Source organism: Kwoniella mangroviensis (assembly GCF_000507465.2).
Source record: "Kwoniella mangroviensis CBS 8507 chromosome 1 map unlocalized Ctg02, whole genome shotgun sequence".
In the NCBI taxonomy this organism is placed as follows: domain Eukaryota; kingdom Fungi; phylum Basidiomycota; class Tremellomycetes; order Tremellales; family Cryptococcaceae; genus Kwoniella; species Kwoniella mangrovensis.
In genome coordinates this window covers 1,557,045-1,577,595 of record NW_027062534.1, presented here as the reverse complement: position 1 = coordinate 1,577,595, position 20,551 = coordinate 1,557,045, and the positions used below count along the sequence as shown (strand labels likewise).

Sequence of the window (20,551 nt, the reverse complement as noted above, 5' to 3'; positions counted from 1 at the left end):
TGTTGATGTTGACTGATGTTGTGAACGAAAAGTACCCTGCTCCGCTCTGTAGACAGGCACAATTGAGAGGCAGAGACAGCTTGTACTGCGGTAAGATCTTACAATAGTGTGCGAGTCTTCTTTGTTTACCAAGGTAGTGGTCAATTGGAGCAACCTGAACATGGGAATTTGTAAACCCATAGCTCCATGAGCAAACCCTTAATCTAGGAATGTACAAGACGATATTGAGGGATAAGAGTCGTCATCCAATGTCAATCCTCCCTGCCTGCAACAAGTTCCTCAAGCAGCACTGTATTTGTTATCAGCAGATAGACATCATGGCACCTCTGATATATGGTTGCTCCCTCACTCTCGATGTCTATTCTCAAGTCATCTCCTACCATGGTAGTACAGTAAGTAGGTACAATCCATACCATAAGATTATCTCTGATATACAGAATCTTCCCAAATCCAGACTCTTCCCCCACCGGGATCGTCTCCGCCACCAACTCCCTAAACCCCTGAGATTCCTGAGATGCACATCCGAGGTCCGTATGTGCTCCTGAGGGGCTAACCAATCATTTTGCTTATATCGTCTGGGGCCATCTTGGTGGGGAAAGAAACGTGTTGGTGACATGGTAAGAAACTGCGGAAGGGACGATGCATAATATCAAGACAGATGTCATCAGTTTGGTTTGATCAGACCAATCGGTCTAAAATCCAGATGCTTGGTAACAAATTAATCATAATTCATACACATACTCATACTTGAGTATATATACCGTATGCATGTACCTTGGTTCATCCAAAACAATTCATTCTTTCATTAAAACTTGGTGGAGAATTTCCGTTTTTGCTTTTTTTCTTCTGCCACTACTTCTAAAACCTGGAGTTTCGTTTGAACAGATCTATGATTCCGCAATAGGAGCTACCACACTAGCTTGACTTGCTCTCCTTCTGATACTGGCTTTGGAAGAAGTTCGGCTCAAACTACCAGACTTTTTCCTACCTGGTCCGGCGGGTCCGGCAGGTGGCAGACCCGAAAGACGAGTCACTAAATCATTCATGCACTAATCAGCTCAACTCATCGTTGTACCGACATGATGGACAACTCACATTCGTTGACAAAGGTAGTACCCCAAGCTTCGGCAGTGTATTTACTGACATACTGTACACAAGATGGATGAGCATTCGTCACTCTTGCCTGCTAGACAAGGGACAAGAAACTCGGACTTGTGATATGACTCACGTTGAATAGTTTCTGCCAGTTGGATTTCCTTTGCTCAGGCCCCATCTCAAGTGCTTGATGAATGGCATCCGCGGTAGATTGTACATCCCCTATATGTCAAATTACAAGATCAGCTACCATGTTGAGATCTCGACAGATACATCCGATAGCTGTACTCACAAGGGTTGATAAGAATACTACCGTTAAGTGATTGAGCAGCACCCGCAAATTCAGACAAGACCATTGAACCATGTCGTTTCGATTGAGACGAGATGTATTCGTATGCGACCTGAGATCATATGGAAGTTAGCAAGAATTGAGACTGGGTGCATCTGTCCCACTTACCAAATTCATACCATCTCTAGTGGAAGTAACCAGACAAGCATCCGCCAAAGCATACATTGCCGTCAATTCCTCAAAAGGAACTGATTTATGCAAGTAATGAATAGGCATGAATTCGACAGTGCCGAATCGACCATTGATTCTTCCTACCAACTCATTCACGCACGCTCTGAGATTTTGGTACTCTTCTACATCTTGTCGGGACGGAATAGCCAACTGGACCAATACGACCTAATGACGATCAAGTCAGCCTCTTTCCAGTGTACCAAATGACGATTTATGGTGTAAATATAATACCTCTTACTCACCTTTCCGATCCATTCAGGATGTTGAGTTAAAAACACTTCCAATGCATGCAACTTCTGAGGAATACCCTTGATATAATCCAATCTGTCCACACCGATGATAACTTTACATCCTTGGAATCTGGTTTCCAAAGCTTTCAATCTACTTTGTACTTTTTCTTTTTGCAACCCCTCGACGAATTGCATCGGCTCGATACCAATAGGATAAGTACCGACTTGAGCGTATCTACCTTCGAATTCGATACCGTTGGGTTGAGTTTGCAAGCCTAAGATTCGGGTACATGAGGATAAGAAGTGTCTGGCATAGTCGTATGTGTGGAAACTATGCCGAGAGCTCAGTATGTGAATCTCAAATAAATGAAGACAGCTGACTCACCCAATCAGATCACATTGCAGTACACCCAATAAGATTTCTCTTCGAACAGGAAGAACTCTGAGATTCCAAACATATTATTATCAGTATATTGATATCTATCATAGACGATCATACTCACCGGTAAATTTCACTCGAGGGGAAAGGAGTATGTAAGAAGAAACCAATTCTAATACCATCTTTTCCTTTTTCTTTCGCCACCATCTCCTGCTTTTGGAAGGTCGATAAACCCCTGGGGAAATGAGGTCTTCTCGAAGCTGCTCCGGCAGGTTTATCCTTCATATGAAGTACTTCACCTTCATCTACATCATCCAAAATTTCCACACCTTCATCATCTATTTCACCAGATTGAGCCACACCAGGTTGCATACCCAGTACATCTTTTACCACTTCATCATCCACACCTTCTTTCACCCTGCCTAATTCCTTTCTTACCATTTCTCCTTGGGCGGATTCACCTGAGATCATTGATCGAAGTAACATAGGTAATAACATCAGGTGATAATCTTGTACCCAGACCATATCGCCTGATTGACAGAAGTTCGAGACGACCTCGGCGAATCGCATGTTGGCTTCTCGATAGGCCAGCCAATGAGCTGCATCAAAGTTCATCTCTCCGGGGTGGTAGTGGAATAATGGCCAGAGAATAGAGTTGGAGAAACCTAAAAGATTCATTCAGTTAGTTACTCATGATGTAGGATACGTTTTTGACGAATAAACTCACCGTTGTAGTGTCTATCAGCCAATTCATCAGAAAGATAAACGGGATAACAGTTGTATTCCGCAAGTAATCTTTTGTTCACATGATCTCGATCTGCTACTGGGATCTATAAGGATGTAAAGGGAAGTCCCTCAGCATTTGCCTTATTCTATTGCGCAGGATGTACTTACATCTTTACCTGGCCAACCAATCCAAGTGAAACTCATCGTCTTCTTACATCCACTCAAGGCAGATACCAAACCACCCGAGGACATCTATAAGCGTACGTTATACAAGTCAGTCGATAGTCCTTGTCATATCTCCGGGGACAGAAGATGTTAAGGATACTAGACGGTTCGACTCACCTTGAAATGATATTCGCCATTAGCATCTTTGCTGATAGTCACCGGCAATCTATTCGAAACCACGATCAATCTCTGTTCCTTCTTGTCGTTCCCTCCGTCTGCTTGAGGAGACACTCTAGGTTGATTGGGCATTTGGGTGAAGGAAGTCAATGTAGGTGAAGATATATGGTTGGATGTATACGGTGAACCGGGTACAGCGGGAGGTGGTGACATTTCGAATCTGTTCTTTCTTCCTTTATATATATATGGCAAAAGAAGGATCTATCTCCTTTGTGTGCGTATTGATATGATGCTGTGCAGAAGAAAGAAGAAGTACTTGTATGTAACAAAGGTGATCTTTAATGTGTTGACGTGTAAAAGGAGTGCTAGTATCAATGTTGCTTTCTCTTGAAACGTTTAGGAATTTCCACAGAGTAAGATTAATTCACTGGAATAACTTCGCAATGGACTGGTCAGTATCAGTAGTGCCGTGTTAAACTCTGACGTCAAGCATGATTCTCTTTCTCTTTCTCTCTTTCTCTCCTTCCCCCCTTGGCTTTGACGCGCTTCACACTTACTCAACCCTGAATATCACATAGACCTATAAGACCTGGAATCACTCTCACTCTTCATGCCATGGTCCGTCATTCCTACATGCATACCTCTTGGTGCGCTACAGTGTTGGGCTAGATCCTCTATGTATAACTGTGTTGCGTGCTTGGATCATCGAGAACTTTGCATAGCTGAAGACACTCAATCTCAGCATAACATTGTCTCAAGCACCGAGCCGAAACGGATTTGAACGGAGTTACTGAAGAGATCCGTCCGGTCCGACAGAAACATCTGTTTTCCTTGAATTTTGTAAACTCCCAGATCAACCTTCCCATACCCGGCACGAGCACAGTCATACTACAGGCTGATCACAGAGGCCACATACATATCTGTCAGCTTTCCATCCATTCAAATTCAGTGTCCAGTTGTTAGAAGAAATTTCTCGAAAATGCCTCCCGTAGCTACTCACAGGATGAGCCCTGAGCAGGCACATACCTGTTCAACGGCACTCAACGTCATTTTGACGATCTACCTTCTCGTTATGAGTTCTAGAATTCATGGGAGAATTCCCTCGACTGCTACGAGATATTTCACTAAATCAACGTCAAGTGTAAGTCCGATGCGTTGAAGCCGTTGGAATAGGTGCAATTGATGGTGGAGGTGCGATGCTTGACTTAGAACTCGTCTACATCTATGAATATCTACAAGGTGAATATGGTCGGTCATACCTTGCATTCAAGCGCGAGTCTCCGGCTGGTAGTGAGAATCATCGTTTGGCTATGCCTCATCCACCTTCGTCGTGTAGTGACTAACGCGTAGAAAGAGTAAAGACCAATTTGGCCTCCATCCACCATCCACCGTTTACCCTCCACTTCTCCTCCACTTTACATAATCTTATATGTCGTATTTCTTGAAGTGGAGGCTGGATTCAGATGGAGGATAGAGGTTGTTATCAATGGATATTACGTAACACGGCTTTCAATGGAGGCTCGGCCGAGAAAACCGAGAAGACCAAGCAACAGTCCACCAGAACCGAACCCCGAATGATGGTGAGAACGCAAATCAGTAGATATCGGTCAATCAATTTATATTGTAAGGTACTCCGTCTCCGTGTATTGATCGCATTACTAACCATGCGGTCACCTTGGATCTTCGTGCTTGTCTTGAGGACTAAGGTGGGTCCTCGAAGCGGGTAGATCAAAATACAAGGAAAATATCAGCATGTTGGTGGAGGATGATGGAGGAATGGAGGTCAATCGAAAGGAATGTGGAGGGGGGAAAGTGGATGCGGATCATCAAGTGGATGTTGATAGACACAACTCATGCATATAAATAGGGCACCTCGAAAACTTCTCCTTCTCATTCTTTCTTTCCCTTCATCATCATCATCGCAACGATCATTCCCAATCCAATACACCACAAAATTACTTGAGTTTATAGCTTTACATCAACAACAAACAACAAATCACAATGCCTACCGTTCTACTCACTGGTATTTCAGGATTCGTAAGCTGCCAAATCAATCCCCATTCTTCCTCCATTCCTTCATATCTTCTACTGCTATCCAGTTACTGATTCATGATGAATGTGCAGCTCGCAGCTCACGTGGCTCTCAATTTCCTCGAACACGGATGGACCGTCCGAGGAACTCTCCGATCACCTTCTAAGAAAGATGAGATCCTAGCTGTCCCAGAGTACAAGCCCTACGTCGAATCAGGTAAACTCCATCTGTTTGTCACTGGATCATTGGAGAATGGAGATTACACCGAAGCCATCAAGGGGGTAGATGCCGTCGTACATACCGCTTCACCAGTCGAATTTGGTGATGCCGAATATAGAGAATCTCACTTGGCTCCTGCTTTACAAGGTACCACTAGTGTACTTGAGGCTGCTGCCAAAGACCCCTCCGTAAAAGCTGTCGTAGTCACCGGTACTTATGGTAAGACTTTTCATGTCTAGCTGCTGCGAATTCCATGCTGACATGAGATATGTCATAGGATCGATTGGTAAACATACTGAACATCCTCATACTCAGAAGGGCTTAGTCCTCGACGAGAAAGACTGGAACCCTTACACACTTGAGGATATGGACAAGTTAGTTGAGAATGGTGGAAAGTCAGAGTGAGTTGTTATTCTCTACCTAACTTGTTAGTGGAACAAATACTGACCCTTGGTATTTCTCCACTTCAGCAATCCCGTCTTCCCTCCCGGTCAGTCACACCCCTAGTATCTCTCCTGATAGTCTCGATAATTTGCTGACATCCTGTATAGGTGTACTTTTCTATATGAGTTCCAAGAAAGAAGCCGAGTTGGCAGCTTGGAAGACTCAAGAAGAAGCCAAGAAGAATGGAGGTCACGATTGGTCTCTTGCGGTTATCAACTGTGTGATGATCTTCGGTCCACCAAGTGAGTTGTAACACCGTTTATTGTCAATCTTGTTGCACATTGTGGGGCAAAGAGCGCTGATTGGAGATGATGTGTCACGTCTAGTTCAACCTCTCAAATCACTCAGCCAGGGTGGTATGTCGACTGAAGTATTATATGCTCTTGCAAAAGGAAAGGACGTTCCTATTGCCCCTACTCTCTTCACTCATTACGTCGATGTGAGTGATATCCAACTGGCCTCGCTAGGTTTCAGTAGACCTTGGAGTCTTAACTGTTATGATCGTATAGCTAACGTGGAAAGTTTTCATGATACAGGTACGAGATGCAGCTGAAGCGCATTATCAAGCTGTCGTGAGAAATGCTCAAGGGAGATTTATCACTTCTGCTGGACGTGAGTTTTTACCCCTAAACTGAGACCTTGAACTGACTGGCTGATACAAATTGACATATGGAATATAGCATACGATTATCAAGAATTCGCTGATATTGCTCGAGGACAATTCCCCGAACAAGCCGACAGATTCTCAACTGGTAATCCTGGTAAATACGCTTACATCGATCCCGGTACTTACACCCTCAAGAACGATAAGATCAAAAAAGAATTTGGTATACAATGTGAGTATACGACTTACTCCCAATTGATATTAGTCAGGCCGGTATACTGATATTGATTTGGTGTGCAGTCCGACCCAAGGAAGATACTGTTAAAGATGCTTTTACAAAGTTCTTTGAATTAGAGAAGAAGGGATTGAACTAAGTCACAACGACTGTATCGAGATTTGCTTGAGTGATGTGAGGTTTGATAAGATGTATACATTTGATTAACCTGGTCGTTGGAAGATTCTTGATATTATCGTTATCGTTATCGAATGAATCGTGTCTGTATACTGTGATTCCGCTAATACTTGACTCACCGACCAGACTCACATTCACCGAAGGTGTTCGCATGACGGCCAATCAGGAGTTCAATAATCAGTGAAGCTCACAACCAAAAAAAAGAAAAACACATTGCAATCATTTGAACATGTGGTCGTGGTAGATATTACGGTATATCTGCGTGAGAATTCCCAATTGATGTACACAGCTACGATGTTGTGGTTCGTCAACATACACACTACTGTGAAGGAATTGTTATCTTTTCATCATGCATCTCCATATCCGTCAATGTCCACCACAGTCGCAGTATGAGGATGTCACTACGAGTACAGATACAGCCACTCGATACCAATTGAATGCGTTTCATTCCAACAGATTTCAGGCTTATCCTTATCCGCACCAAAAAGACATGCTACACTAGTGAGAACGTGAGATTCTCGGCTTGGAGCGAGGCACGGCGCAAACACCGCCCTGATGGACTGATACCCTGAGTGGAGGGCGGTTCATGACATGTCCAAAGGGTTAGATGGGTTGGATGTCGGATGGAATTTCTCTGCGGATCTCGATAAGCTTTTTACCTTGCTTCTCGCTTGTTTACATGTAACTTATAGAGGATGCTGATGCGGTGTCAGATGAATTGTCATAGCGGTGATGAAGTCTATATACAGATACATGCCAAGATACCTCGATCCACCTTTTCATCCTTTCTCTCATTCCCTCACACATCTCCCTTCTCTCCTCATTAACATCGTTAATCGATCCCTTGTTCAAAAGAACTTACTCGCTTCCCCACTCTGACTCTTCTTAGCAGATCGCTCGATTCGAATATATACCTATAATACAATTCAAAATTTCCTGGACATTCTCTTCATTTTCATTTCATATGCTATCATAACTCATCAATTCGATCTGATCTAACTTGCCTTATGAGATGTTTTCTCTAACGCTCACCACTTTACTACCCCTCGTACCACTCCTTGCCTCCGTCTCCGCCCAGTACACCGCAACCTACCAAGTCGGTTCCCTCCCTCAATATTCCGAAGAAGGTCAATCGGGTACAAACCAGTGCGGCACCACCTCATCCCAGACATCAAATTGTCAGAACGTATTCGTCAATGCCGTAGACGATTTCTGTCTTTGGGGTCCACCTGATACTCACTCGGAAGAGGGGGACGGGACATCTAAAATCGGGAATGTCGAGCAAATCGTAGTGGCGTAAGTGACTCGCTCATCCAGATAATGGATATGATCATCTTTCTTTCACCTCAGTTGATCGAATTCGAGCAAAGCTAACTCTATTCTTCTCACGACTGCTAGGTACTGTCTCAAAGATGGGTACGGAACCAGACTGATTCCAGAGGGTACGATCAAAGGTGCTCATTTCGTCAAAGTCGAATCTGAAAAAGTATCTTACGTTCAAGTAACGGGTAATGGTGATGTACGTACTCTCTCATGATCCCTCCTCATCGATCGATCGATCGATCGAACGATCAATTGGCTTGATTTTTGCTTGTACTGATATTGAGGTGTCGTTCGATGCCAGCTCACGAAATTGCTCATCCCTGCTGGTGATGAAGGTGGTGAATTGGATCCTCACTCATGGACAGGTCTTGGTGTGAGTGCAACCTCACGATCTTGATAAGGTACTTTCAAACTAGAGCTGATCCATCATGATTGATATTTTGTTGCTCGCCACTTGTAGAACCCCCAAGGTGGTCTAGTATTCACCAACGCCTTTTCAGGTTCTTACGAACAGACTCATGAATGGACTAGTTTCATGTCTTCTGGTGAGTGTCATCGAGTCGATCGTCAAGCGGGAGGTAGTCCTTTCAATCAGATCGAAGCGAAACCCACTGGTCCCTTCGGTCATCGTGCTACCTTCCTTTACATCTATCAACTACCGTCTTCTTTGCAACCTCAAAAGATTTACTTAGCTAACTGATCATCTCCCTTTTCATCCTTCCCAGACGAATTCTGTATCCGAGCATGTCGAGATGGACCCAACGCCGCAGCATACTGCGAACACATCTACGACGTCCTATCATGTGGTTTCACCATTCCGGGAGATATGGGAGATGGATTCGATCAGTGTCTCGGTGCTCCCACGGACGAAGCTCCCGGTGTATATGACGGTGTGAAATTCCACCAGGATGATCCTACCACACCTGCCCCCCACCCTGCAGGAGCCACTTCCCAATGTACTCCTTACAGTACGATTGGGGGTGGAACAGCAAATGTAGCTGCTGTCACTCAACTCGCTTCCGTCCAAAGTTCTTCTACATCCGCCTCGGCCTCTGCGTCTGCCTCCAACTCCTCTTCTTCCGCTTCCTCGACCTCCGCATCAGGATCAGGCTCGTCGAGTGCCCCCGTTTCTGCTACGATCACCTCATCAGCTGTATCTTCCCGAGCAGCCGCTTCGACAAACGCTGCTGCAGCCTCGGCAGCAGCTTCCGCCTCAGCTTCAGCATCATCTGTCAACTCAGGTGCAGGTCGACTTGTCATCCCTTCGTTGGGCCTGGCAATGGTACTGGGAGCTATTGGAATGTGCCTTTAGAGGTAATGTCCGAAGGAAAGGAAAGGATGTTCCTGGTGATTTGTAGATAGCAAAAACAAAGTAAACAAACCGTATACGGACAATGTTTCACTCGATGACGATCATCATCGATTTACCAATGGACAATTCTTAATAATAGAGCATCTTCTTTCGTTCTGTTACAGAGCATCATTTTTAGCATTCAAGCAACATATGTGGATACGGACAACCACACGAGATGTATATAATCGTTCCTGTACAATGAATGATGATACTGACGATGTCAATATGATGACGACTGAGTTCAATGTACGGAGAAGACTATCGGTGATGTTGGATTAGAGCTGACAATATATTGATGGATGTTGTGAATATCTGAAACCAATGCTGATCTGATTTACTACTACAGACCCTTCAGACTAACCATTTCCGTCATTGATTGATTGATTGATTGATTGATTGATCAATTGATGGGTCGTCCTTGACGACCATGACTACGAGTATGATCATGGAATGCACTTTAACAATATATAAAGATAATTCGATTTATTCATAATTCATTTATTTCTGTTAACTAACTTCTTTTATATGCCGAACAGTATAACGAGATATTTCCCTCTATTATATCTTATTGCTCATCCAAAGACTGCCCATTCAGCCTTTCGAACACGAACACCACAGACCTTTCAACGATGGTCAAGAGAGAAAGACCTGCTTCACCTGTTTCTTCCGACGTTTCAAATTCGACTCTGACTCCGTACGATTCAATTTCAATCAAGGATGAGAAACCTCCTGTTAATAACAAGAAGGTTAGATGTTCACCTAAAAAGGAGAATGGTGGGAAGGGAGGTACGAAGGTGGTAAGTACTATATGATGAACGGTCTGACATCTTGTAAATTGGTCGAACAATGAGCTGACGATATTTTGTTGTATTTCACCCAATTCAATATTGTACCACAATTTTACCAATTCCAAAACATCTCCGTATCTCTGATCCTACCCACTCATATCCATACTTACTCATACACCATAGCCATGGTCGATCGAAGAAGATGAAGCGTTAATCGTCATTCTGGATCAAATTATCAAATGTCAACTTTGGCCCGCTATCAAATCATCTGGAAATTCTCAACTTATCCAGAGAGGAAGCTATGGTGCACAATATCATGCCAAATTACTTGTAAGTTTTACTGTTCTCTTGTTACAAACAACACGAAATCAAACTCGAAATCAAGATCGAAGGCGATGAATCGATGAGTGATGGTTGAGCTGATGTGAGATTACATTTTGGAACGTAGTTGAAACAAGGAAAAACATCTTCAGCATTATCTCGAAAATGATCGACTATCCCAACCATTATGCAGTGAAATTATGGCGAAATTGTGATATGGTCAGCTCAAGGTATATATATATGAAATTGATGAAGATTAGATTTTAAAAATGAAGTTGATTAGTGAATGACAATAGCAACTTGACAGTAGCCGGAGCAATAATAGCAGTATCTTGAAATTTGATAGGTCAAAGTTGGTATTGTAAGATATGCATAGTACTGTATAATCTCAACAGGAAAGATTGGCGTTGACATCTGCGATTTCTACTTCTTTGAGGATCAACCTAAAGAAAGTTTTCTGTTAAATAAGATACACGGTAATCCGTATTTTGACTCATTGATCCTCCATGTCTACGATCACGTTTTACTATATCTCTCGTACGTATTTCTTAGAAGTCCTTCTCATTTCCCCTGTATTCGCCTGAATCCGGTCCAGTATCCAAAATATCCATAAAGGTTACCGGTCTATCTCCTTCGCTTCGTCTTTGATCTCGATCACCCGATGTGAGAACACCCTTCAAACTCGTCTCATCTTCGTCCTCTTGTTGTGGGAGAGAACTTTCATTTGGTGAATGATGATGTTGATTACGATGAGTTGTCGAATGGAAGGGATCGACATCAAACAACGAAGAATTTGGTTGAGGATATATTGCAGAGACATCAAAGGATGATTGCAAGGGACGACTACTCGAAGGAGTAACGATGGCACTATGCCGCTGGGCTGTCATACTGGATGGAGAAGGAGAAGGCAAGATGGTATGATCAGGTAAGAAAGATGATTCATGAGTGTAAGCGAGGGGATTGCTAGGTTGAGGCTGAGGCTGAGACTGTTCAGGTATCAGTGGTGATAACGAATTAGGATCTGACGGTCGTCGATCTCGTTCCTCACGGAATCGCTCGTTGTACGAGTACCTCTATATTACAAAATCGAATACTGTATTAACATAACTTCCCTGCTAGTCCCTTAAGTTATAGTGGAGGTCCAGTATCAAGACGGACTTACCTGAAAACGACGGTTTTGAGAGATACTATGTCGATTTCTGATTTGTGAAGATGAAGAGGAAGGAATGGCACCAACACTCCAGCTGATCCATTGTCTCTTATCTGGTCTTTCAGCCATCTGACCAGAATGTTGAGGTTGTTTGTCAATACCGTTCCTTGATCTCGTTGCCGCATTGTGGTCGGGTAAAGGACTTGTGAACCGTCTATTCGGTTCATTGGTGGGTACTTGGGTATCTAATATGGTAGGTAACGAAAACATATGTGAGGGATTTGGAGCAATTTCGGTTGAATGAGGGACGGAAAGTGATAAGATCAGAGTTATGTTGTAAACTTTCGGTAACTACGACGAAAGCGCTTCAGTTTATACCATGTTTCCCAGAATGAGGACTTACAAATAGGATGGGAAGGTAGCAGAATGCGTTATATCTCCAGTAATTGTATAGTAGTAATGACGACAGCTGTAAGCCGGATACAGCAAGTCCACCATGGCAAGTCACGAGCTGTAAAAAGCATAGTCAATGATGATTGAGATTTACCAAACTTGACAGCATGACTCACGATCAACCTAGTCACTATTTCCCTCATTACACCACCTTGCATACCTAATTTTTGTCTTGCCCACCACAATTCGATACTTAGCACCAGAGATAAGAGCGTATCCACTGCAGTCGATGTTGCCAGCCAGACTGATTCGGCTTTTGCGAAGCTACAGAACGATAACTCCGTCAGTCACCCGCCGAGCTATAGCGAGGTAAGCTTGTTCATTGGACTTACCCAGTGTTGCCTGGTAAACCCAGCGATATCAGACTACCACTCTTCCATACCAACACACTACTAATGGTGCCACAGACAAAGCACGCCAAGATCGCTATACCGACCGACAACGCGAAAAAGTTTTTAACGAGTGGATGTGCTAGCTTAGGCCATAAAAGGTCTAAAGAAGAGATAAACAAGGTGATCCTGCGTAAGAGGAATAATTGGGTGATGGTAGTTTGGATTAGACCTAGAAAAGGAGATACGAAAAACAACGGTGAGGAGGTTAAGAATCCTGCGATATTGGTAAAATTCGTTGCGAACATCTAATCGTCATTCATATCCCACCAATATCAGTATTCATATACAGACAACTACGTGAGAGGATAAGATTGCCAGACTCACGTTCCATCCCCTTATGAGATCTACGATTGTCTGAACGATGTTAAGCACCAGACTTATGCCTACTAGGCAGACACCGAGGGTCCGAGATGATTCATGAGGTGATTTAGGCTGAGATGCCAAAGTCATAAAGTAGTTGATCGATAGGATCAGAACTATTCCCATGCCGAAACTTTCCAAGGCGAATCCCAAGAAGAAGGGGCCGGCTATGGGAATGAAGACAGAGTGAGCAGGCTCCCAAGCCGCGCTTCTGGCAAGGATCGATGAATGAGAGATCACTCACACATATAGGCTAATACTTCTGACATGCTGGGAGGTGTCCTCGTGTGGATTGCTGGTCACTGAGGATCTTGAGCTTCGATCATAGAAGTTATGACCATCATTCGGACCAGATGGTCAATAGACCTGGTTTTGCCAAAGGTGAGGTGGGGTTGTATCCGTATAAATGTGCTTGGAGATACGTAAGGAATGTTAGAGTGTGAATATAAGTATCCTAGTCTTGGTTTGGGGCACAGGCTCTTTGACGCTTTTCCCGAATTGGCTTTAGGACATGTTGATGTTGATGTTGATGATGATCGAGATGGATTGTATGTGAAACAATCTAATTAATCTCAATGAAATCATATCGGGCTGATGGTGAGGTGAGGTAAGAAGGTTAGATTCAATCAAGAGCCCACTGTCCTTTGATTGGGTCAACATGTGGTGGAGTGGAGTGGTATTTCCTCGCTATGACCTCCCAAAGGACAAGTCCAGATTTCGGATTCGATGCGCACAGACATTTTCTGGGTTGTTTCATCATCTCTCTGTTTGCATCCCCGGGCGGAACAGTGCCGAGAGCCATTCCATCCAGGAGAATCATATCCTGTTATTGCGCCATCTCATCCGCCCTAATCTTCAAGCCTGCGATCGATGGAATGTACTGTAACAACGTTGTTGATTCAATCCGGTGAAGTCGAGCGATACCTAAATTAGTACTGACTGGAACTGCCGTCCCTTCTGCCATACAGTTCTCCATTGCAATTGCCATGATATGAACAGAGCCGACAGTCTCGTTGTATCTTGCAATAGCAGCTCAGATCCTTCAAGTGTAGATGGTGCGTCGAGGATGTAATGGATACTCGTATTGGATCACTCGGGCAGATGAGTAGCGCAGAATCGCGGGACTAAACAGGATGAGATGAGATTACCGAAAAAGGAAATAAGCGGTACTGTGACTTACACTTGGTTATCGGGAAAACGGAGATCAGGCTGATGTCCGTTGTTGTCATCCACTTTGAACCCAATCCAATCCAACCCCGGATCCATCTTCCTCCTTCATCCCATGAACCTTTCTGTTAGTACACTGCACCCACTACTTCCTACAGCAACATCCGACTTTGTAGACACCCAACCCATCGGAATATCGCAAAATGTCATCCCTTACTGACCCAGCAACAGCTGGCGAAGGATCAGGATCCAATAAACCTTCTCGTCGAGTCGCCTATTACTATGACCAGGACGTGGGGAACTACACATATTATCTTGGGCATCCTATGAAACCCCATCGGATACGTATGGCCCATAACCTCATTGTGAATTATGGTCTGACAGATGAAGTGGAGGAAGATGCACCTGATGTAGAGGGAGAAGGGAAAAGAGAGATGAATGATGAAATCAGTAATGGAAATGGAAACCATGTGCCGGAACACAAGTTCATCAAGAATAGCTTGACAGGTTCGAGAAGTAAACATATGCAAGTGTTTGTGAGTATTACCCAATCCAACAATTTTAAATCCTCATCCTGTCGAATTTAGACGAAAGGGGACTAATGGCTGATGAAATGCGTATTGATGGTAGAGACCACAAAGAGCTACTAAAGCTCAAATGACCCGTTTTCATACCGACGAATATATCGAGTTCCTGGAGAATGTCACGCCGGAAACGGCGGAGGCTATGACAGGTGGCGGAGTTAGATGTAAGCTTCTGATTCGTCTTCGCGTCTGTATAGAGAAGGGTAACTTATTTATAAAATCCTTCTACGAACAGGCCTGATAGGAGAGGATTGTCCAGCGTTTGACGGACTGTTTGAATTCTGTTCAATATCGGCGGGAGGTTCATTGGGTGAGCCAATCGGGTAACAATGACATCGTCACGATCAATAACTGATGATTCTGAATTTCAGGTGGTGCTGAAAGACTTAACTCTGGAGCCGCAGATATAGCGATCAACTGGGCAGGAGGATTACATCACGCAAAAAAGACTGAAGCTAGTGGATTCTGCTACGTGAATGACATGTGAGCCAGCTACCCCTTTCACTCTCAGATTGGACTGATTGCTTGACTGACATGTGCTTGGATGGTATGTAGTGTGCTAGGTATTCTGGAGCTATTGAGGTGTGTCAGCTGTCCGATAACGTGGTTTAAGGATGGTCCAGCTAATCTACTTCTGAACAGGATACATCCCCGAGTACTATACATAGATGTTGATGTGCATCATGGAGATGGAGTCGAAGAAGCTTTCTACACTACGGATAGAGTCATGACTTGCTCCTTCCACAGATTCGGAGAGTTCTTCCCTGGAACAGGTGATGTTAGGGTAAGTCCAGTTGTCATGTTCACTGCGAAGAGGAACGAAAACTGACATCTGTTCATAGGATGTGGGTATGAAAAGAGGTAAAGGATACGCAGTGAACGTGCCGTTGAGAGATGGAATAACGGATGAATCGTATCATACTATATTCAAGCCTGTAAGTGCATTGTTGATAGCCTACAATCTGATCAGGATGCTGACGCGACGGCACGACTAGGTCATCCAACATATCATGGACTACTTCCGACCCAGCGCGGTGATCTTGCAGATGGGAGCAGATAGTTTGTCAGGTGATAAACTGGGAGGATTCAATCTGACACTTAAAGGTGAGCTGGTTCTTGCATCATGGCATATGAAGCTCACACATGCATTATTCAGGTCATGGGGAATGTACAAGCTTCGTGAAGAGTTTTGGAGTGCCTGTGATGATGTTAGGTGGAGGAGGATACACGACGTGAGTGACTCGTGCTTGTGAAAATCATCAAACGAGATATGCTGATTAGATGAGTTGCAGGAAAAACGTTGCACGGGCTTGGACGAACGAGACTGCTGTTATGTGTGGTAAGACTTTACCAGAGGATTTGCCGTATAATCAATAGTGAGTCATCATCTTCAGAGTCCGCAAGGCATTCGTTATAGCTGATATACGTGATATAGTATGGAATACTACGGACCTAGATATAAATTAGAGGTATTACCCAATAATACGGATGATCACAACCCATCTGAGTATTTGGATAAAATCAGGTAAGTCAACCGCTCTCAGTACTGAGATGTGCTTCATTATGTCACTTCGAACTGGTGCTCTTAGGTGCTGATGATACATTCCACTTCCAAATAGAACTCAAGTCATTGAGAATCTACGTAACCTACCACATGCTCCCTCAGTACAGATGCGTCAGGTACCTGCACAGACTATCTCCCAGGCTATAGGGTTGACAAAGGACAATGATCAAGTTGATCCAGATGATGAGATTGAGATTCGTCTGAAGAGTGAGTAAATGAGCTTTTCTCTTGGTTTCGCAGGGATCAAAGGTCTTCAGCAGAAATCCTCAAACCCACTGTTATAATCGTTGCTTCATCCATACGATTCTATGTCCTTCACGTGGATCCGTGGTGATCTCGAAATCGAATCCTGGCTGATTTCTTCTCACTCTTATAGAAAACATGCAAGAGAAACAGCTTCACGGTGGATATTCACCCCAAGATTCGGATGACGAAGACATACCAATGAATGGTGATTCAGATCATGATGATTCGCCTTATTCTATACCCGGTCGAAATAGACGTCAGGGAGGATTGAACGGTCTACCTAGACGCACTTTACCTTCTAGGTTGAATGGTAATAAGAGGTCGACGAATGGTATTGCGAATGGACAATCGGATGACGAAGATGAAGATCCATGTGGAATAACGAAAAGGAAGAAAAGATCGTTCTTCAGTAAAAAACGTACTTCTGGTATTCAGGGATTGGTCAATAAGAAGTTGAATGGCCTGAATGGTTTGAATGGGCTTACAGTGGGGAATGGTAATATAGTCGAATTTTGGAAAGAAAACAATGGGAATGGAAATTCGATAAATGGTGGATTGGGAGGGATGTCAAGAGGTGAAAGTCCGATGAGTATCGCGTGAATCAGTGATTGAGTCGCAGGAGTGAGGATAGGTCAGAGAGAGGAGTATGTGTATTACCGAATGGAACATTGGTCAGAATTTCTTGTAAACTTTTCTTTTCATTTTGGACCTGTTACGATTAGATCTTGGAATCGTATTTTATCTTCTTATTTTGCTTGAACATGCTTGTGGACTTCTTTGAGATCATGTATATCTATGTCAATGAGAATTCACATCTGCCTCAGCCCAGATCAATCATATCGAACACATCTACATTCATGAATAAGGAGAACCAGCAAGTCATATACAAATTATATACAGTACATTAAGTGTGATGGTACAAAAAAGTGAATTATCAAACATTTGATTCTACCTGTATTACATTTCTACAGTATTTACAGTATTTACGCATTCTCATTCATCTTATCATTTTATCATCTTATCTTCGAGATCCCCTTCTCCAGTTCCTGTTTCTTTGAGATATATATATATATTAGATGGAATCAAATCGGCCGATAAGACCTGGTTGTGGAGAACCAACAGTCTTAGATTAATGAAGTGGATTATACCTATCTCTATTGGTAGTTGAGAATTCTCCCAAAGGTGAAAGTTGAGGATGATTGGAAGCGTATGAATCAGGTTCTGATATTGCCGAATTTTGCTCGACCTGATGAAAGAGTACAACAATCGATCAGTCACTATACTAAGTGCTTATACTGTTAACAGTAATACATGAAGATGCTTACTCTCACCTTTACCATCGGACCTGGAATTGTGACCACGCTCCCCGCTTCAGATTTCATCTCATACCCTTCACCTTCTTCGACGTGAGTTTGACTTTGGCTTTGTTTGTGGTTTAGAGCTGAAGTGGAAGGTGAGGGATAAGAAGAAGAAGCATACATCTTTCCTCCACCTCCGGATGTACCATTTGACAGGACGTTTACACCCTCCGAAGCGAGTTTGGAATTAAGTATACCTCGAATGGTCTGTCGGCTGACCAAGGCAGATAAGACGGAATGGAAATACAGACATGGGGTACAAGTGACGACGAACTTCCTCCAATCGGCTATATACGGATTGGAAAGTAATCAGCATTCAGTTTCACAGTATGAGCTAAGTGCTTTGGAACGTAACTTACTAGTCGGTGCACCTTCCATGTTGCCACTTGCTTCTGCGATAATCAGGAAAATGACTGGTGGGAACCTATATTAGATTACATGTCATGGGATCAGCAAGCTATCTACCAACGTTGGGATCATCATCTGAGTTGAAGTATGTAAAGCAATCCCACTTACATGGACTCATACATCAAAGCGATCAATCGATGGAACAATCTAGTCTCATTTGCGAATACACTATCCTTCGATCTCAACAATAAGTGGGTTACTACGTACAAACACAAACAGTCAATTCAATCCCAAAGTTGCTAGAACTTAATTTGATTCTGGGCCTGGCGACTCAACTCACATGTCACACAGAGCGTAGCATCCATACTTAAGGTCATACCTCCCCATATCTTGTTTGTGTGGACGAAATCGGCGAAATAAGGTTCCAGCTTTGCCAGGTTCTCTGGGATAAGGATTGGTAATTGATATCCTTTCACCACGACGCTGTGTTGTAACAGGGATATAACTCAGCTATCTGGCTTAACAGACTATTGGAAGGTACTGTAGGAATAACAACATTTAACTTACGCTAGACATGCGCCGAATGGACCTGATAGGCCGATGGCCAATGGAGGTATGACCCACCATTCTCGATTACACATCTGTAGTAATTCAACTATCAGCCAAACATACAGAATGTAAGATTGCATTGATAACGTAAAGATTTATATTAACTCACCCTCCATACTCTATAAGCATAGTATATCCCACCTGTAAAGTTGAATATCCCACCAAGGAATAAAATCGTGTTATCACCTAAGAAGATGAATCTGAATATCGTATGAAATTCGTTTTTCGCATAATAGATTAATTCGTACATCTCCGCGGTAGTAACACATAGTGTGCCGCTATATTATTTTTTCGCAAATCATCAAACAGGTTAGCTATTATTTTTTGCACGAAGGAAAGGACAATTGACCATACACCCACACATTGAGAGCAGTACCTAAACCTATGAAGTATAGGAAAATCACATTATCGGTTTTCTTGAAATATTCGAAATATTGAAATGTCTTGGAAATGATTGAACTGATGATGAATGATTGGATCACTAGAGCAAAAGTGCTCCACCACTGAAATCAAGAGATCAAGATCACACATTCAGCTAGATAATCATAGGAATCGAAATGAAGAGAGAGCGAGGAAAGAACTTACGATAGCTTTCTCAGAGTTAGAGCTTAGGGACATCCACATAATCTGGTTGATGTCGATTGGGTAATCGTCATATTCCGACATCGTGAGAAATTACAATCACTATCACTATTCTTAGGAGAGGTTTGGTAAGGATACAGGGGAGGGTTAATGGAGGGTTGAGTTTGAGGAAGAGAAATGATATGGGATGAAGTAATTGGGAGCATACCTCATCGTAACCCCTTTATATATCTTATACTATCTCATTCTCACTTACTCCAAGATGCTCCGTCGTCCTTTAACAAATACAGTTACTCGCACTCGTACAATAATACAAAGTACGCCTTCCCATCCGATCTTTCCAACTGGCGTTGATACCATCCAAAATTTCGATCCTTCCACACAAATCCACTTTGGATCGATGAATATAGACAGAGACAAATTGTGTGAAAGGGATGCATTTGATTGTTGATCAAAGTGCAGAGTACACACTGACCAAAGCTAATTCGAATCAGATAGGCGGATCGAAGGGCCCTTCGAGCTCATACCACTGTACCTAGTGTGTGTGTGTGTGTGTGTGTGTATGGAGACATGTTGGTGCATCTCAGATTTGGTAAGTATGAACAGGTGCATCTATGCGAAAAGTACCATCTCATGATTACTTGTGTGTGCGTGATTGAGCAAAGATATACAATCATGCTCAGATACACTCGGATTGATCGGCGAGATAAGCCATATCGAAGATCAAAAGGCGCACGTGTCGTGTGAATCCAATGTGTGAATGAATATTATCTGACTCAAAGGGTAACTTTATTGTTCCCTTCTTCAAAGGCGAGTATTGCTTTCCTTATCTTCGGCCAAGTGACTTGAGCAAGGTGGACCTGATGATCGGACTTTCGGATCACCTTGACTAACAATGATATTTGGTATCAACGTACCTCTAAGGTACAATTTATGTTGATTTGTGTGT

The 20,551-nt window shown here is 43.2% G+C and overlaps 7 protein-coding genes across 7 annotated transcripts; 4 read left to right on the top strand and 3 right to left on the bottom strand.

Moving 5' to 3' along the window:
• Positions 1 to 887: 887 nt before the first annotated feature.
• On the bottom strand, positions 888 to 3,505 carry I203_105691 (alpha,alpha-trehalose-phosphate synthase [UDP-forming] 1; the record flags this gene model as incomplete). Its single annotated transcript, XM_019144843.1, has 11 exons — positions 888 to 1,033; positions 1,096 to 1,147; positions 1,229 to 1,317; positions 1,388 to 1,496; positions 1,553 to 1,780; positions 1,858 to 2,176; positions 2,231 to 2,287; positions 2,349 to 2,889; positions 2,952 to 3,054; positions 3,119 to 3,202; positions 3,293 to 3,505. The coding sequence occupies 11 exons, from the start codon at positions 3,503 to 3,505 to the stop codon at positions 888 to 890; spliced, it is 1,941 nt and encodes a 646-aa protein (XP_019006178.1).
• A 1,788-nt stretch (positions 3,506 to 5,293) lies between these two features.
• I203_105690 (uncharacterized protein) lies at positions 5,294 to 6,965 on the top strand (the record flags this gene model as incomplete). Its single annotated transcript, XM_019144842.1, has 9 exons — positions 5,294 to 5,329; positions 5,417 to 5,762; positions 5,821 to 5,944; positions 6,014 to 6,033; positions 6,095 to 6,229; positions 6,314 to 6,426; positions 6,524 to 6,599; positions 6,668 to 6,823; positions 6,892 to 6,965. The coding sequence occupies 9 exons, from the start codon at positions 5,294 to 5,296 to the stop codon at positions 6,963 to 6,965; spliced, it is 1,080 nt and encodes a 359-aa protein (XP_019006177.1).
• Positions 6,966 to 8,015: 1,050 nt separating this feature from the next.
• I203_105689 (uncharacterized protein) lies at positions 8,016 to 9,638 on the top strand (the record flags this gene model as incomplete). The annotated part of the gene is made up of 5 exons (XM_019144841.1): positions 8,016 to 8,299; positions 8,402 to 8,522; positions 8,628 to 8,699; positions 8,787 to 8,871; positions 9,052 to 9,638. 5 exons carry the CDS (start codon positions 8,016 to 8,018, stop codon positions 9,636 to 9,638), a joined length of 1,149 nt encoding a protein of 382 aa, XP_019006176.1.
• Positions 9,639 to 10,309: 671 nt separating this feature from the next.
• On the top strand, positions 10,310 to 10,958 carry I203_105688 (uncharacterized protein; the record flags this gene model as incomplete). Its single annotated transcript, XM_019144840.1, has 3 exons — positions 10,310 to 10,477; positions 10,652 to 10,798; positions 10,917 to 10,958. The coding sequence occupies 3 exons, from the start codon at positions 10,310 to 10,312 to the stop codon at positions 10,956 to 10,958; spliced, it is 357 nt and encodes a 118-aa protein (XP_019006175.1).
• Positions 10,959 to 11,337: 379 nt separating this feature from the next.
• Positions 11,338 to 13,413, bottom strand: I203_105687 (uncharacterized protein; the record flags this gene model as incomplete). The annotated part of the gene is made up of 7 exons (XM_019144839.1): positions 11,338 to 11,862; positions 11,952 to 12,290; positions 12,343 to 12,450; positions 12,509 to 12,656; positions 12,725 to 13,029; positions 13,109 to 13,311; positions 13,389 to 13,413. The coding sequence occupies 7 exons, from the start codon at positions 13,411 to 13,413 to the stop codon at positions 11,338 to 11,340; spliced, it is 1,653 nt and encodes a 550-aa protein (XP_019006174.1).
• Positions 13,414 to 14,514: 1,101 nt separating this feature from the next.
• On the top strand, positions 14,515 to 17,305 carry I203_105686 (uncharacterized protein; the record flags this gene model as incomplete). Its single annotated transcript, XM_019144838.1, has 13 exons — positions 14,515 to 14,847; positions 14,942 to 15,059; positions 15,131 to 15,205; positions 15,267 to 15,378; positions 15,451 to 15,477; positions 15,538 to 15,679; positions 15,738 to 15,830; positions 15,891 to 15,999; positions 16,052 to 16,127; positions 16,188 to 16,271; positions 16,331 to 16,420; positions 16,515 to 16,666; positions 16,836 to 17,305. The coding sequence occupies 13 exons, from the start codon at positions 14,515 to 14,517 to the stop codon at positions 17,303 to 17,305; spliced, it is 1,881 nt and encodes a 626-aa protein (XP_019006173.1).
• Positions 17,306 to 17,834: 529 nt separating this feature from the next.
• On the bottom strand, positions 17,835 to 19,686 carry I203_105685 (uncharacterized protein; the record flags this gene model as incomplete). Its single annotated transcript, XM_019144837.1, has 9 exons — positions 17,835 to 17,951; positions 18,031 to 18,350; positions 18,423 to 18,487; positions 18,580 to 18,670; positions 18,752 to 18,894; positions 18,979 to 19,052; positions 19,130 to 19,298; positions 19,381 to 19,523; positions 19,606 to 19,686. The coding sequence occupies 9 exons, from the start codon at positions 19,684 to 19,686 to the stop codon at positions 17,835 to 17,837; spliced, it is 1,203 nt and encodes a 400-aa protein (XP_019006172.1).
• Between the last annotated feature and the right edge of the window lie 865 nt (positions 19,687 to 20,551).